Source organism: Notechis scutatus, chromosome 10 (genome assembly GCF_049901735.1).
Source record: "Notechis scutatus isolate UNSWTSFEM ecotype Mainland chromosome 10, rNotScu1.2, whole genome shotgun sequence".
NCBI classification, from domain to species: domain Eukaryota; kingdom Metazoa; phylum Chordata; class Lepidosauria; order Squamata; family Elapidae; genus Notechis; species Notechis scutatus.
Genome location: NC_142018.1, coordinates 2418421 through 2435614, shown reverse-complemented (window position 1 = coordinate 2435614; position 17194 = coordinate 2418421). Strand labels below are relative to the sequence as shown.

The following is a 17194-nucleotide window of genomic DNA, read 5'->3' as shown; positions in this document are numbered from 1 at the left end:
GGATCAACCTATTCTCCAAAGCACCTGAAGGCAGGACAAGAAACAACGGATGGAAACAAGTCAAGGAGAGAAGCAACCTAGAACTAAGGAGAAATTTCCTAACATGAAAGCAATCAACCAATGGAACAAGTTGTCTTCAGAAGTTTTAGTCTCCAGTCCCCTAATCATCCTGGTTGCTCTTCTCTGCACCTTTTCTAAATTCTCAACATCTTTTTTATAATGTGGTGAACAAAACTGGATGCAATACTCTAGGTGTGGTCTTACTAAGGCTTTATAGAGTGGTATTTGTACCTCACTTGATCTTAATTGTATCCCTCTGCTAATGCAATTTAGGATTGCATTGGCTTTTTTGCTGCCATCGCACACTCTTGGCTCCTATTCAGCTGGTTGTCCGCTAAGACTCCAAGATCCCTCTCACAGTTACTGCTATTGAGCCTGGTTTCACCAAGACTATATGTGTACTTTTGGTTTTTCTTTTCTCAACGCTGAGTTTCATTTTCTTAGATAGGGCCCAGTGTTCAAGTCTGTCAAGATCCACCTGGATCTTCAGCCTATCTTCTAGGCTTTTGGCTATCCCTGCCAGCTTAATATCATCCACAGATTTGGTAAATTCCCTTTCTATTCCCTCATCTAAGTCGCTTACGAAGATATTGAAGAGTACTGGGCCTAAGACGCTATTCTGTTATTCTGTGATATCTGGACAAATAGCATCAGGTATCTTTTGTTGAAATCTGGGGTGTTGAGGGGACCAAAGTCAGGATAGCAGCAATGGCCTCTTGATTGAAGCGCTGCCCCTTTTGCGGGATGTGCAAAAAAAAGGGTGGGGCCTTGAGGATGCCCCTAGGGCATCATTGTGGACTTTTTAAAATCCCCCTCCCCCGAGCACTTTTGACTTACAGCTTCCCCCCCCCCTCCCCACTTCAAATCAATGGAAATTCTGCTGAGTGGAATTTTATCGTGTTTCTGTTTCTCTCTCCCTTTGCAGCCGGCTTTTATCAGCCCTCTTAGAGGAATTCAAGTCAATCCGGCATTCCTGTTTCAGGACTGGCTTCATTGGAGGAGTCTGCTTATTTATGGGCCTCACACAGGTGGGGTGGGAAAGAAAATGCTTTCCCACGAGAGTCCCAGGCTATTCTTCCCAGGGGCAGTGTGCGAGAACAATAACAAGCTGTATCTCACCCCCACCTTACATTTTTCGCCTGATGCTCAGATGTCCCCCGATGTGCAGGCTTCAGAAGGAAGCCACATTGCTCGGTCACAATGACCGGCTCGGCTTTTGTTTCTGTGTAGTTTTCTTGATCCACTCAGGGGGGAAGACGGAATCAGGAACCAGACCAGAATAGGGAATTTTATTTTCCGTGCCCCAACTCGTAAATAGCATGGCAATTTTTCTTTGAAAAGCTGCATATTTTTTTTAACCTGGCCATTTGCAAACCCCCAGGGTATAATTGCAAGGCCTCTACATAATTAGGTTAATTTGGAATACATTTAAAATTAAATCAATCTTGTTGCGGATCTGTCCACATTTTTGAATCATTGGAATCCAGTAAGCAACTCGTTGTTTTGGTGGCATGTTCTGAGAGCAAATTGGGGCTGAAGGCAACTTAAGTCACCCAAAGGAAGGAAACCTATGTGCATTGATACACAACAGACAGGATGGGGCTTTGCATCACTCGTCACTTTGGACTTGAGTGAACACACTTTTTCATGCTGCAAGAAAATGGAATGTGTTTGCACAACACGCCATAAGCATCTGCAGGACAGCAAAGAGGAGAGTGACTCCTCACATGCCCTGATGCCATTGTACAACTCACACAAATTATGTTGTTTGAGCAATGACAGTGTGTCTTCAGAAGTTGTGGGTGCTCCAACACTGAAGGCTTCTAAGAAGAAACTGGACAACCATTTGTCTAAAATGGTATAGGGTCTCCTGCTTGAGCAGGGGGTGGACTAGAAAACTTCCAAGGCCCCTTTGAACTCTATTATTCTGTTAGTATCTACACAACACACAACCTTCAGCCTCCTTTGTTTGTTTGTTTGTTTGTTTTCCTTTGGGCTTCAGGCTGGTTTTATTTCTCCAACTTTGCTCTACCCAATGATGACAAGGATGGCTGTCTCTCTCTCTCTCACTCACACACACACATGCACATCATCCCCATTTCTGCTCCTTCAGCCCTTCCATATGGAGCAACCTTCTTGACCTGTGCTGGGTTTTAAAATGAAGACCTCCACCTGGCCTGCCTTCCTGCAAACTCCCCTTGACCTGCTAAGCCAGACAGTCTGTCTGCAAAGGCTACAGAAAAGAAGGCGATCTCCATCTCCTTGGACTTTCCTGACATTCCACAGAGCCCGTCCGTCCCAGGCTGGGACATGCCGGGTGGGGGGGCTTGCCGTGGTTTTCTTTCCTTGAAGGAGCCGTGTATGGCTTGAAAGAGGCTAGAAGGGGAAGGAAGCAGCTTGCCTTCACAGCTCAGATATCCCACCCTGCCTTGGCAATCTCCCCTTTTACAAGCTGAGGGTGCTGAATGGCCTGTCCCAGGTTGCACTGTCTCCAGTAGACTTTTTGATCTGTTGCTATGCAGTGTGTGATACCTGGGAAATGACCGGCAAGATCATCAGGTGGATAATATTTCAACAAGGGAGTTCATCGGGGCTTCAGGTTCAAAAGTTGGCATTGACTAGCGCAGTAAAATCCTCAGGAACTCCTTTACCTGTCATCTTTTCAGATTCAAAGACCAGTAGGGGATCTGGAGCATTTAAGGTAGCATCTGTCTGCACCTGGCGTTACCAGAATCAGGTTTTGATTGCATGCTACCCTTCTCTTGCTGTTATTCTAACTATGTTGTTCACTGCCTCAGTGGATTGGAGCAGTCCGTAAATACTCTTACTGAAGTAAAAGAGCAACTAAGATGATCAAAGGCCTGGAGACTAAAACATATGAAGAACGGCTGGAGGATTTGGGCTTGGCAACTCTAAGAAAAAAGAAGAACTAGAGGTGACATGATAGTAGTCTTCCAATATTTGAGGGGCTGCCACAAAGAGGAGGGGATCAAATTATTTTCCAAAGCACCAAAAGGCAGGACAAGAAACAATGAATGGAAAACTAATCAAGGAGAGGAGCATCCTAGAAGTAATGAGAAACTCCCTAAAGTGAGAACAAATAATTAATGGAACAGCTTGCCTTCAGAAGTCATGGGTGCTCCATCACTGGAAGTCTGAAGAAGAGACTGGGCAGCCGCTTGTCTGAAATGGTCCAGGCTCTCCTGCTTGAGCAGTGGGTGGACTAAAAGACCCGCAAGGTGCCTGCAAGCTCTATTCTTTTCATATTCAAGCTGTCCAGCCCTTTCTTGGATTTGTATGGCTGTCCTTTGCAGAGGATCCTGGGGGACAGAGCATGCTTGGATTCAGGAACTGGCTCCGTTTGTGCCTCTTTGTGGTGCAAGGCCTTTGAATTGGAAGTGCTCCCCCTCCACAGTTTAATAGACATAATTGATGCTTTTCTCTAGATGAAGTTTCCCTTGACTCTTGAGGCCATCAAAAGCCATGGAGTTTTCAGAAGAGATTGGCTTCTGGAATGTTTTGATATCCCAGGCTAGCCTACATTTTCCAGGGATTTCTGGATGAACTACAACTTCCATTATCCCTTCATCGTACCAACTGGGTATGGTAAAAGGCACCGTTTAACCCTTTGGTAGGATGGCAGACTGGAGAAAGTTGGATTTACTCAAAGCAATGTTGTCTCAAAACAGGGACTGGCAACTCCAAGACTTTTTTGGATTCCTCTGGATTTGTAGACTCCAGAGCCCCATAAAACCTTAGCTTTTATAAATATGTCCCTTAAATTTATTTTAAATATATTTAGTATGACTTTTATAGGCTAAATTAGGAGCAGGAGGAGCCCTACCCAAAAGAGCCTTCCTATCCCTTCACATGACCATCAGGGGAAAAGATAGCAGTGCTTGGTTTTCTTTTCAAAGAAAAACTAAAAAAAGGAAAATTTTAATTCAAAAATCCAAGCCACATTAAAAAAAAACTATGCTGGTTGTTAAAACTTTTCAAAATCAACTAAGTCCAGGCAGAAAAGCTAAGAGAGATGAGCAGACAAAAATGCCAAACTCTCCTGATATTCAAACCAAGGAGGAGAAAACTTACTAGATAATTGATCTATTGACAAATCCATTAAATGCCACTAAATTCTGTTCAAATGTAGTTGCCACCAGGAAGCACTGCTTCTGAATTTCTCCTCCTCCTCCTCCTCCTCCATTATTTGATTCATGGACTTCACTTGGTTTCTTTGCTCTTTGACTATAAATAAAAGTATTGATATAAGCTGAGTTGGACTATCACAGGAGTGTTCTAATCTAAACTGTTGAGTCCTTCCTTCACACTGGATCTGCCTAGACTTTATTCCAAAACTGCTGGCACTAGCCATCTCCAATTGCAGGAGCCGAATTACTCAAGAGTAATGGCTACTCCTGAGGAGGCTGTCCTTTAATGGTACCTCTCCATGTAACTTCCTGCTTCATTGCTTCCCTGCTCTTTCAATCGAATGGCGTCAACTCTCTTGTGGGCTACGTAGACACAGCTTGAGAATGAAGTTAAAGTTTACAGATCAGCTTAGGAACATGGAGTTATCAGTGCCTCATCACTGATCTGGGAGTCTAATCAGATCTTCTTGGTGGTTGCATCTTCAATGAGATCTCATCTCTGTAAGACCTGACTCATAGTTGGAGTAAAAGGCTGAATCACATGCTTATTTCCATGCTTAACTAGAGGAAAGATTATACCCAGACATGTATTAAAAACCAGAGATTCTCTTCTGCTTGTTCCATTATCCTAAGGCTGCTGTTGTGATTTTTAGAAAGCAGTGGTCACTTTACCAGGACAAGCGAAATATTTTTAAGAATTCAAGATAGTATGCTTTCTGCTTCAAGAGCTCCTTCCCTCCTAGCCTCTGGCTAGATGGTCACAAAAAATGGCTGGTTGAGTAGAGTCCCTGATATAAAAAGGAACAATTACAACACAGCTGCAATTTTGCATGCCAGGTTTGGAAGGATTACGTATGTTGTTTTGTCTTTTAATGTTATCCCTTAAATCCAAGGACAAGATATTTATGAGCACTGAAGGAAGACTTACATAATAAGATCAGTACAGCTTCACTCTTCAGATGCCACCAGAAGTAATTGGATTGGTCAACAACTGCCAGGGAATTTGGTTCTAATTCTTTGTTCCTTAGGTCTACCATTCTCCATAACTCAGCCTTTCCTGTTTACTGCTGTGCTTTCATCCTGACCACATTAGTGCCCAACATAATCAGCAAACTAAAGGTGCTTTTCAAAAGGCAAACTAGGACTTTCTTGGCTTTTTTCCTTGAAAACATTTCATTTCTCATCCAAGAAGCTTCTTCAGTTCTGACTGAATGGTGTGAAATGGAAGGATTTATATTATTGCAATCATCCGATCATTAGCACTCTGAAGGCCAGTCCTTAGCTCTCTGAGAGTCATTGAGGCCATTTGGGTGTTTAGATGTACCCTCAGCATCACCTGAACCAGAGTGCAAATGGCTGTGGAACCTTCTTAGGACTGCTGAAAGGACTGTATTGTAGACTAGAGGTAGACAATGTTGTATCCCTCCCCTTCTATTGCGAGAGGGCTGCTCAATTTTAACATGGATCTTTGACCCCTCTTTCAAACCAGGGGTACTTTCTGTCCAGAGTGTGACAAGTTCACATCAGTTCTGAGCATTGAAGTCCACAGATCTTCAAGTTGCCAAGGTTGAGAAATTCTGTTCCAGATGCCAGGTAGGTGGGCTGACCCCAACAAAGTTGGACGCAAAGAGGTTGAGATAAGACAAGAATAGTATCGAACACTCCTGTAGATGTTCTCAGCCATCATGGCTGAGTTTACCCTCAGAGAAAAGGATGCAGAGTTTAAATCCTGGAGTAGACACATAAGCATGACTAGAGCCTTAGATCCTGCAGTTGCAGATCAATGTCACTTTCACAGCATCTTCCATTAAAGCTACTTATCTGAGTCTAGCCCATGAAATTTTCACTACTAAGCTCCTCAATGCGTGTTGGTATTCCTAAAAAGCCATGGTGGTGAAGTGGTTAGAATGCAGGATTGCAGATGATTCTGCAGACCACCAGAAATTTGATCCTGACCAGCTGAAGGATGACTCAGCCTTCCATCCTTCTGACATCAGTAAAATGAGGATCCAGATTGTTGGGAGCAAGAGGGTGACTCTGTAAACTGCTTAGAGAGAGCTGGAAAGCATTATAAAGTGCTATACAAGTCTGTGCATTTGCTAGTGTTAGAGACAGGTTGTTTGTTCTTTGTGGGATGGAGCTCTGATACTTCAGATTTCAACTTTCACAACCTTTGCCTTTGCCAAGGGCTTGGGGGGGGGGGATGGGGGGATACAAAAATTCAAGTGACAATGGTCTAATTGAAGCCCTGATCTCTTCTTTACATGAGATGCATATCAAAAAGGTCTGGGACTCCTAGGCAGCTGCCATATTCATTTTTTTTTCACCCAAACGTATCTCTCCTTGACTATGCTATTAATAGGATTGATTGGAATTGGATATTTGCTTTGATCCTCCATGTGGTCTCCATAAGAACCTGGTGATAGCACATTACACCAACCTCCATAACCATTCTGATTTTTTTAATGGAACATAGAATAAGGGACTTTGGATGCCTTCTAGAGACATTGCAGCACCACCAATGGCAGAAAATCTTGACTATAAAGCCGAAACAGGAGCCCTATGGAAATTGTTCTAGCCATGACGTTGCCACCCAAATTAAGATCTGAATTACAGAAGACAGAATAGCAGAGCTTTAAGGGTCCTTGAGGGTCTTCTAACCCTATACCATTCCGGACAAATGGATCACCAAAACCTTCGGTGATGAGCACTCACAACACATGAAGGCAAGCCATTTTAATGATTAATTGTCCTCCCTGTCAGGAAATTTCTCCAAATCATCTTGGCTCCAATTCATCTTTTCCTTTCTCCTCTGCCTCCTCCTTATCTTTCCTATGTTATCTGAATCAACGAATCAATAACATTACCTTTAACAAAGACATATAACTTGGCTGTCAGTTCCTCCATGAAGGGCAGGTGGTCATAAAAGCAGATGAAATAGCCGGTGTCATTGGCCACAGCTCGGTTAACTCCAATTGTGCTGCAGGAAGGCCATGGTTTCTCTGAACATTTCTGCTTGTGAATATGCCACCGCTTGCTGTGGGTGATCTGTGCATCTTCAGCTTGCCAGGTCAAGCCATGCGAGCCCCTAGCAAGAGAAAGTACCATTCCATCAGTTTCAGGCATAACATAAGATGCTGCCAGGCAACTGGCCACAACCACATGGCTGTTTGCTGCCTGGCCAACAACAACCTTGGCCTATAAGGAAATCATTAAGGAGACTACACACCAGGATAGGAAGATCAAAGGACAATCTGAGAAAATGGGACTCCCTTACAGAAAATAATTCTGTTAATATGGAGAACAACCCATATCACACATGCTATGGTACAGACTGTGTCCTTCAGCACGCACAGAGGAAGACCTCATGCTGGGAAAGAAAACATGGCCCGATACTGAGCAAATGTCATTTAGTTTTAATCCTATTAAAATCCTATTTTTTATAAAAAAATTATTTGGGTTTTCACAAAACATAATACAAGTAAAATTTCTTTTTTTGAGAATAGCATGGTCCCGAGTTATCACTTCTCCATACAGACACAAATTCAATTCCATATTCATCTTTGCGTTCTATTCCATAACTTATTACTATTTTAACATTTTCTCAATAATTTTCCCTTCCCTTAATTTTTCTCAATCTTACTTTTAATTATCTCATTCCTTTCTAAATTCAATTATATATATATATATATATATATATATATATATATATATATATATATATATATATATATATATGGATCTTTGTTTGGTTCTCCCGCGTAAGATTCGTATCTAGGCACATTGGCGGTCCACTGCCATCTCAGCTGTGCTGCTAGTGCCAGTGCAAGCAGCACTCTGCTTGCACTGGCACTGCCGAGCACCAGCTGAGATGGCAGTGGGACCTCCAAGTGCTAGATACTTTGAATCTTACGCGAGAGAACCCAATAACCAAAGATCCACATACAAATACCATGAACCTCAGAAAAAAAATATATATATATATATATATATATATATATATATATATATCTTTTTCTAAGTTTCAATACCTTTCTAGTCATCATAAGTATACTTTTGTCTGTCCTGTTTCAATTTCATATTTTCTTTTCTCATTAAACAAAATTTTCCCCTGTAGTTACTAATTGGAGTATGACACCTTTGTATCTTTTAATTTTTATCCATTCAACTCTTATTTAAACTTCAATTTATGCCTTTACAATTATAACATTCAATATAACTTCCAGTCAAAATCTGCTTGGTACAGTCTTAAAATATGCACTAAGTTCTTAAAGAGAAAGTATATATATTACAATAATAAATAAAATACTTATTCTATTCCAATTCAGCTCTATCATTAATGTTAGTTATAATCTTTAACATCTTTAACATTTCTTTTCAATAGGATATCATACTTCTAGGAACACTTATAATATTTCCATAATTTTTTTCATATTTCTTTCATATTCCTCTTCACTTAAATTTTTATAACACATTAATAGTAATTAAAATGTTCCCCTCCTTTCCTAATTTCATTCTCTCTTTCTCTTTATTTCATTTATTTATTAAACATTCCATTCCATTACAATTAGTATTTTATCTATCATTTTAATCACACTTGTTTCATATTTTCAAAGTTCATTTCTATTTCTAATATAACAATACTATCTTATGTACCCTTGCAGAATCCCCCTTTCAATTAAATTTTCACCCATTATCTCTGTGTCTTCTAAATAGGCTTATACCTTTAATCCTTGTATGTTTTCCCTGTTTCTCTATATCCTGTTTCTGTCCTTTATAATTTCTTTTCCTTTCCCTCTCCCCTTCTTCTTCTCCCTTCCCTTTTTGACCCCTTCCCTTTCTAATTCTGATTCTCTCTTCTGTAATCCTCTCTTCTGTTTCTTCCTAATATTGTAATTACTTTTCAAACTATTCTTTTTTGGGGTTGTTTTTTCAAATCTTAAATTTTTCACTCTCTTTCCCCCCTTTCCTTTCTTTTCCCCACATAGAAATACTTGGTCATTGAAGATGGCTTCTTCTTTGTCCCACCCTTCTTGTTCAACAGGCATTTCTTATTGTTTCTCATAGTTCAGGATCTCCATTTCTAAAAATTGAAACACGAAGCCAAAAGAACTTCTTCCTTCTTGTGCATCTTCTTTCTGTTTTTTAAGTTCCATTCTCAATTCTTCCAAGAGTGATACCATTTTAAAAACTTTTAAACAACCACCCAATTAATTTTAGTCCTTTAGATCCAATAGCCCAAAATCCAAAAATCACTAAGTAATCCAAATAATCCAAAGCTGTTTCTTCTTGTTTCTTTTTTCCACTTTCTCTTCCTGGGGTTCTATTATCTTGTCACAAAGTTTCAGTTAAAATGTATCTTTTAGGAATCTTGTTAAAGTTTCACTATTAATTCCTTTCACTTCCAGGTGGTCTCCTCCATTTTTCCAGATCCCACCCTTTTGTTTTTTTCCTTCTTTGAAAAGTTTTTGAGAATCCAGAAATCTTTATTATCCCTTTGACATTTTATTTTCACCTTAAATGCCTGTTAATGTCAAAGTGGATTTTTGCCGATTTCTTGCTTAAATCTCTTAGCTGTCAATATCGGGAAGAAGAAAAAACCCAAATCCTTTCCCTTCCCTCTCTCATTCGCCGCTTCAAAGTCTTCTTTGGGAGCAATGTTATTCTTTATAATTCAAATTCCAGGGTACCTTATATTGTTGCTTTTTCAGTTCGACATGGTCAGCCAAAACTTTCTCTTCTTATCTTCCTCCTGCACATTCTTTTCCGGTTGAGTTCTTCTTTGAGGTGGCCATTTCTGACCACTGCTGCAACTGCCTTCGGGAAAGGGAGTAATGGCCAGCTGGTGAAGAGAGATGCGACTCTCTTCGACCCTGCTGGCAGTCTCCCCCTCTTCACCACCTCTGCGGGGTGGCTTAGCCCTGAAACCAGCCAGCTCGGAGTGCTCCAGCAGTGAGCACAGATCAAAAATGCGCACGATCGCGGATTTTGGTCTGACACCGAAGAAGCTCAAACCAGACTCCCCTTTTTAATCCTATTTATTCTACATGCTTTTGCATATGCTACATTTTCTATGAATTATACCTATTTTATTTGCTCAGTTTTGAATGTTATATAGCTATAATTTGTAGGTGCTTCTGACATGAATAAAGAAGGGCAACATGGAAACTTAGTTTGGTGAAGACTAGGAATCAGGAAACCTCCCTTATTTGCAGAAATTGGCTGGGTGACCTTGGGCCAGTTATCCCCTCTATCTAAGCCCAACCAACCTGGGGGACAAAACAAGAAGAGATAAAATACACATAATGAGTACAGAAAAGAGCAACAAAGTTGAATAGGGGGCTGGAGACTAAGACACATGAAGAACCATTGCAGGAATTGGGTATGTCTAGTCTAGTGAAAAGAAGGACTAGGAGTGCTGTGATAGTAGTCTTCCAAAATTTGAGAGGCTGCCACAAAGAAGAGGAGGTTAACCTATTTTCCAAAGAGGCAGGAGAAGAAGCAAGGATGGAAACTAATCAAGGAGAGAAGCAACCTGGTACTAAGGAGAAATTTCCTAACAGTTAGAACAATCAACCACTAGAATGCCTTGCCGTCAGAAGTTGTGGTTGCTTGATCACTAGAAGCTTTTAAGAAGAGATTGAACAGTTATTTGCCTGGAATGGTATAGGGTCTCTTGCTTGAGCAGAGGGGTTGGTTTAGAACAGCGGTTGCCAACCGGCGGCTCGCAGCCCACTGGTGGGCCGTGAGAAAAATTCAGTGGGCCGCAGAGATATCTCACCCCCCAAAGCAATCAATCCAGGCTACGCAGAAACACAAGGCTGCTCAGCCCACATGGCCCACTGGAACCCTCCCCGCCCACTCATTCCTTACCCGGCAAACTTGTCTGCTAAGTTGCTATTTTTCCTTTTTCTGACCATCATCTGTTCTGCTGTGCCGGGAGATTTAGATTAGCTAGGGAGCAGGAAATGGTTGGATTTCTTGCTTTCTAGCTAAGCGCAGCCGAACCTCCCTTAGGACTGAAGGTTTGCTTGCAAGCAAATTCAGTGCAGACTCACGGCAAGCAAATTTGAGAGACTGACCTAGCCGATGGCAGATAGACAGATCACTGAATGATTCTGTGAGCAACTCAATCTGCCTGCCTGCTTTGCCTGATTTTGGGTAAAAGTTGCTCTTTTTTTAAATAAAAAATTCAATATTTATATAAATATTTATAATATTTACATACAAGCCATGTCCAGCCACATGACCACCAAGCCACACCCACAAATTAGGCCACACCCACAGAACCAGTTAGTGGTCCCTGGGATCTAAAATTATGAGTTTGGTGGTGCCTGAGGTCCAAAAGGTTGGCGACCCCTGGTTTAGAAGACTGCCAAAGTCCCTTACAACTCTGTTATTCTATGTTCTACATCAGGGAGAATTGTGTATGCCACTTTGAATTGTACATAGTAAAGTTGGGATGTGAAATCTAGTACAAATAAATAAGCAAGTGTGGAAATTCCACCTTAAAGGAAATCTGATTGAGCAGTGGAGTAAAGTTTGTGTTTGGCCATGCTTCATAGCAGGGGTATCCAACCTTGGCAACTTTAAGACCTGTGGACTTCAACTCCCAGAATTCCCCAGCCAAGCTGGGTATTTCTGGGAGTTGAAGTCCACAAGTTTTAAAATTGCCAAGATTGGACATCCCTGCTTTACAGCACAGTGATGTGTTTTCTATGTCCAGTGGAGGTTTATTGGCCACAATAGAGCCTATGCTCCCAGATATAAAACTACCTGGTGCAGAGAATTGTTTCAGTGTTTCTCCTCTTCCTGGAGCCCCAGGAATCAAACAAAGGTAAGAGATTATAAGGCAAGGAGGCAGGCTGTTAGGCCTGTGCAACCTTTTGGAAAACATTAGGAGAAAGTAATTCAGAGTATCAATGTTGCACTACCTGTCTTTAGAGCATTTCCTTTGCTTTCTTTTGACCAATATTTAAATGTTCCCCACTTGTATGATTCTAGAATCTTTCCCTGGCTCATCTGTTTGTCCTCTGTTCCTGTCATTTGGTCCCTGGAAAAGACATGACTGCTTTCAAGAATGAAACACACCGGCATGCTTTGAAGCCCTTGGGGGAAATGAAATGTGATCATTCCCTAGAGAATATTTTAGATCTCCCATTCCTCCTATCCCTCTTCTGTGGTCCATCAAGATATATCAGTATTAGTAACAATTCTGCTAACCAGCTAGGAGCCATTTTTAGCCTCTCCTGGCTTTCCTCCTCTGTCTTTGTAATGTTAATCACAAGTTTTCCAATAGTGTTAGTTCTGACTATGCAAGTGCAAAAGAACAATTCATGCTTTAAATTTAAGAATAGATACCATCTTTCAGAGGAAGACTTTTTCTATCTTGGTCCTGACCATGCCAAATTTTCCTCCTCCTCCTCCTCCTTCTTCCCCCTCCCATCCCTTTCCTTCTCCTTCAAAGCAACTGGCCAAGATGGGGATAGATACCACCTGCTGGTGTCTTTCACTGAATTTTCAACCTAAAGAGGTCACAAAACACTTATGACTCACACTGTTTGCAAAATTGATTTATTTGGCATCCAGTTGCATAATTGCATTACCCACTATCATGTTCTTTCATGTTGAAGAAGATCCTGTAAACCACCTATTTTGCTGCCACTAAATCCTGCAATCTTGTCTTCATTCAGCAAGGCTGTCACAGGTCAGCAACTTCTCAAGCTGCTTCGGGAGATAAATGAACCTGTTCAAAGGTTCTGGGGGATTAAAGTGTGGGAGTGCAATCTTTCTTTTCTGCAATGCAACGGGCTGTTGGGAAAGATAACCACAGCAATAATAATGCCATTGTATGGTGTTGGGTTGTGTGTGTCATAAAAGCCAGGATGATGGCTATCACCATGCAAAACAGAATGGGACAACTTGCCATGGCCATCTTGCTGTGGTCAATTTGCTACAGCCAAGTCGCCAAGGCCAACTCGCTGTGGGACAATTCGCCACAGGACAATTCAACAATTCCATTTAATTATTTCAAATAATTAAAACATTACTTTAATTTTTGTCATTACATTTCATTTCGGCATCCTTTGGCATCCTTTCTTTATTCCATCATTTCATCCTTTTTACTCCATCATTCCTTCGATATTACTGTAGCTCTTGTCCCACAGTGAGTTGTCTCCAACAAGTTGGCCGTGGCAAGTTGGCTGCAGCGAATTGTAGCTCTCCCCAGTTTGTATATGCATTGCCAGGCTTTACTTGTAGGACCCTGACCGCCATCCTGGCTGTTTTAGACTGTCCTTACTCTGGACACCCCTGCACTATTAACTCTAGAGGGAAATCATGATTGCTGTCCATTGTATTGCAACAAGTTGGCTTGTTTGAAGTTGCTGGCAATGTTGCTATACAACATGGAAAGACACAGCAGGAAAAGAAATACAGTTAGTTCTTGACTTATGACAACAAGTGGTATTAGAATTTCCTTGCTAATCAAGATGGTTGTTAAATGAATCACATCTGGTTTTGCAACCTCTTTTCCCCGCAGTTGTTAATTGGATCACGGCAACTGTTAAATGAATTATGCAGTTGCTAAGTGACACTGGCTTCTGCATTGATTTTACTGACAGTTAGGAAGATACAGATAGAGATCATGTTATAAATATATGACGGTTGCCAAGTCACCAAATTTTGATCCCGTGGATGCGGAGACGATCATAAATATGAATACCAGTTGTAGGTCATTGTAAGTCACCTAGACTAGTCCCTGAAGTTTTCTTGGCAGATTTCCAATAGTGGTTAGCCTTCTTCCCAGGTCAGAGAGAAAATGACTAACCCAGGATCACCCTGACAGCTTTGACTAAGACAGGACTAAAACTCATGGTTTCCAGTTTCTAGCATGAGGCCTTCACCACACACCAAACTGACAATCACAATATTATATCTATCTTATCCCAAAGTCTGTTTCAGCACTTCTTGCAAACCTTCCACCCTGCGCAGACATTCTTTCATGGACTATTTTTTTTGAAGGTCGGTCTGGAACTACATTTATTTTCTCCTCTGCTCAAGATGTTTAGGGAAACTTTGAGTTTTAGGCTGATGTCTCAGATCCTAGAAGGTATTTCAGAAGAACAGAATAATAGAGTTGGAAAGGACCTTGGAGGTTTTCTAGTCCAACCCCCTGCCCGAACAGGAGGCACTATCCCATTTCAGACAAGTGGCTGTCCAGTCTTCTCTTAAAAGCTTCCAGGGATGGAATACCCACCACTTCTGAAGGCAAGCCATCCCACTGGTTGATCTCACTAATTGAGTTAATTGATCTCACTGTCAGGAAATTTCTCCTTAGTTCTAGGTTGCTTCTCTCTTTGATTAATTTCCATCTACTGTTTCTTGTCCTGCCTTCAGGTGCTTTGGAAAATAGGTTGACCACCTCTTTTGTGACAACACCCCAGATACTGGAATACTGCTGCCATCTACCCCTTCCGCAGTCCTTTCTTTTCTCAAGATTAGCCATACCTAATTTCTGTAATATTTCAGGACGACATCTCCTGGAAATCTAAATTTCCACTTGGTTTGGTATTTACCTGCAAGTTATGCTGAAGGAATCTCCGGTTTCCACTATAATATAGTCACGATTGATGTTCAGTTCAGGTTTCATAAGCCTTTCTTGCTTCGCCAGAGCTGAGCCGGATGGAGGGAGGGTGAGGGAGAGAGAGGAGAGAGAGGGATTAAATGAGAGCAGTTCAATTTCAACCATTTTTGTTCTTTATTTTTCATGCTAAATAATAGTAATTGCATAGTCCCATGGCTTAGGGGTTTTCTTAAAAAATTATAAAATAGAAAGTTATCCTATTTTATTGCTTGTTTGTGAAAACAAAAGTAACCTTTAACATTCCTTAGTCATTCCATCCTAATTTACAGTGCGTTTCTCCAAGATAAACATCTAAAAGAATGAAATCAAAAGAATAACCTCTTCACACACTACCCTGTTTTAAAATGTCCAATCTTAGCATTGGAATATGAATTTTCCCTTTAGTTATGTAAATTTTGGGTCGGCGATATTCCTATTGGTTAGTAACTATGGATACACGTTAGGCAATCAGATGTAGTAAATGTCATTTCACCTCACCTCACAAAAATACTAAGTGTATAACTATTTTTTTAAAAAAAGTAAAACAACCTATTCTTTGTCAGTCGATTTTGACCCTAGCTTTCTATTTATAGAACATTCGAGGGGGCTGAGATTTGAAAAATGAAAGAATTGCAGAAAGAGGAATACAGGATGGGAAAACCTGACAATTAAATATTCAGAGACAAATGTCATTGACAGGTAATGAACACTGTAAACTGTTCTCATCCATTGTTTTCTGGTGGAGAATTATCTTGCCAAATAAAGCTGCGAAGTAGCATAAATTACTTCCTATTTCTTTATGTGTTCAATTTCTATCTCATTGTTTCCTTCAAAAGTTCACACTGACATATGTAATGCTACCTTCTCCTATAATGTCACAAGCAACCTTGTGCATGGAGGGAGGGAGGGAGAGAGAGAGAAAGAGGGAGAGGGAGGGGGAAAAAGAGGGAGGGAGAGAAAGAGAGAAGGAAAGAGAGAGAGAGTTTGTTCAATGTCCTAATTCATGTTTTGCTGATTATTACATCTTCCTCCAAACTCATTTCTGGTTCTCTGCATTTATAAAACCATAATGAATGGTTCGGCATTATGTGAAAATGCAGCCACATTAGCTCATTCAGTGAATCACAATTGTCAGGTACCACAAGGCATCAGAATGATACTGTGAATTGATCAGAGAAGTATCTTTATTTCGACTCATCAATTCATAAGAATCTCACCAGACTAGCCACACTTTCTTGAGAACAACCAGGTAAGTACTCTGGTGATTTAGGAGGGGTCAGGTCGTCTATGGATGAATCACACCTCAATAAAGATGACCACACTTGAAGCAGTACAGGTATTGAAACGGAACTAGCGGGTTAAGAAGCCAGTTGTAAATCATCTCAAACACTTTGCAATGCATTGCCAACCATGTGCACCATGACTTCATCAGATGCAAATGTTCTGATTTGCATCGGTTGCCACTACTGTCACAATGTCCTGACAGGTGTGAAATATTGACTGGCTGAATCAAACAGCCCTGACAAAGTGCAAATTTAGAGTGGCATTGAATTGCTGTCCAAATATATAATCTGGACAGGTTTTTTTTTGTTAATGAACATGTGAAAGTGAAACAAATTGGAAAATAGAGTAAAACTCCTATGTCCTATGTCAGTTGAAATACCTGTGGTGCAAATCCATATTTATTTTGCAATAAAAGTAGTCCTTCAGAAGAAAAATAAGTTGGGTGATAGCATAGGTTGGATTATGGAAGAATCTTATCTATGGTTTCCACCAAGGTCCCCACAGTTCTCCTCCTCCTCCTCCTCCTCCTCCTCCTCCTCCTCCTCCTCCTCCTCTTCCCCTACTCCCTTCTAACACTGATGATGTTCTCTAATTGGGTCATGAAATGCCTGCAAGAAAAGTTAAGAGTCCCCCAAAGATTCCACAGTTCAACCCTGGCCTGCAAATGTTCTCTTCTCTCAGTACCTTTTAAACATGCATTGCAGGTATGCAAAACAGTGTATGGTGTTGATTCCCTCAGTGACCTCTCTCATGGATAAACATAACATCTAGGTTTGTGTCCAGCATTTTAATCAGTGGTGGGATTCAAATAATTTCACAACCGGTTCTCTGCCCTAATGATTTCTTCCAGCAACCAGTTCACCGAACTGCTCAGCAAGTTAACAACCGGTTCTCCCAAACTGGTGCGAACTGTCTGAATCCCACCACAGATTGGAATGCATCTGAACCCTCCTCCCAGCTAAATTTCCTTTTAGGTGCAAGCCAGCAGACTTTCTCTACCTTATCTGAGGTCCTCAATTTATTTCCAACTAAGCTTATTTACATTCAATGTAAAAAAACATATCCTGTTTCATGCACC

At 41.0% G+C, this 17194-nt stretch overlaps 1 protein-coding gene across 4 annotated transcripts in view; it reads right to left on the bottom strand.

The window, feature by feature from the left end:
• Nucleotides 1-17194, bottom strand: part of LOC113419295 (vascular endothelial growth factor receptor kdr-like) — a 188611-nt gene that overhangs the window by 121305 nt on the left and 50112 nt on the right. For all 4 annotated transcript variants that reach the window (XM_087971965.1, XM_087971967.1, XM_087971964.1 and 1 more), the window contains exons 2-3: nt 14786-14882; nt 7076-7296 (exon numbers count right to left, since the gene is read on the bottom strand). In XM_087971965.1, the coding sequence (XP_087828091.1) occupies nt 7076-7296; nt 14786-14882 (318 nt within the window). The remainder of the gene's footprint in view (nt 1-7075; nt 7297-14785; nt 14883-17194) is intronic.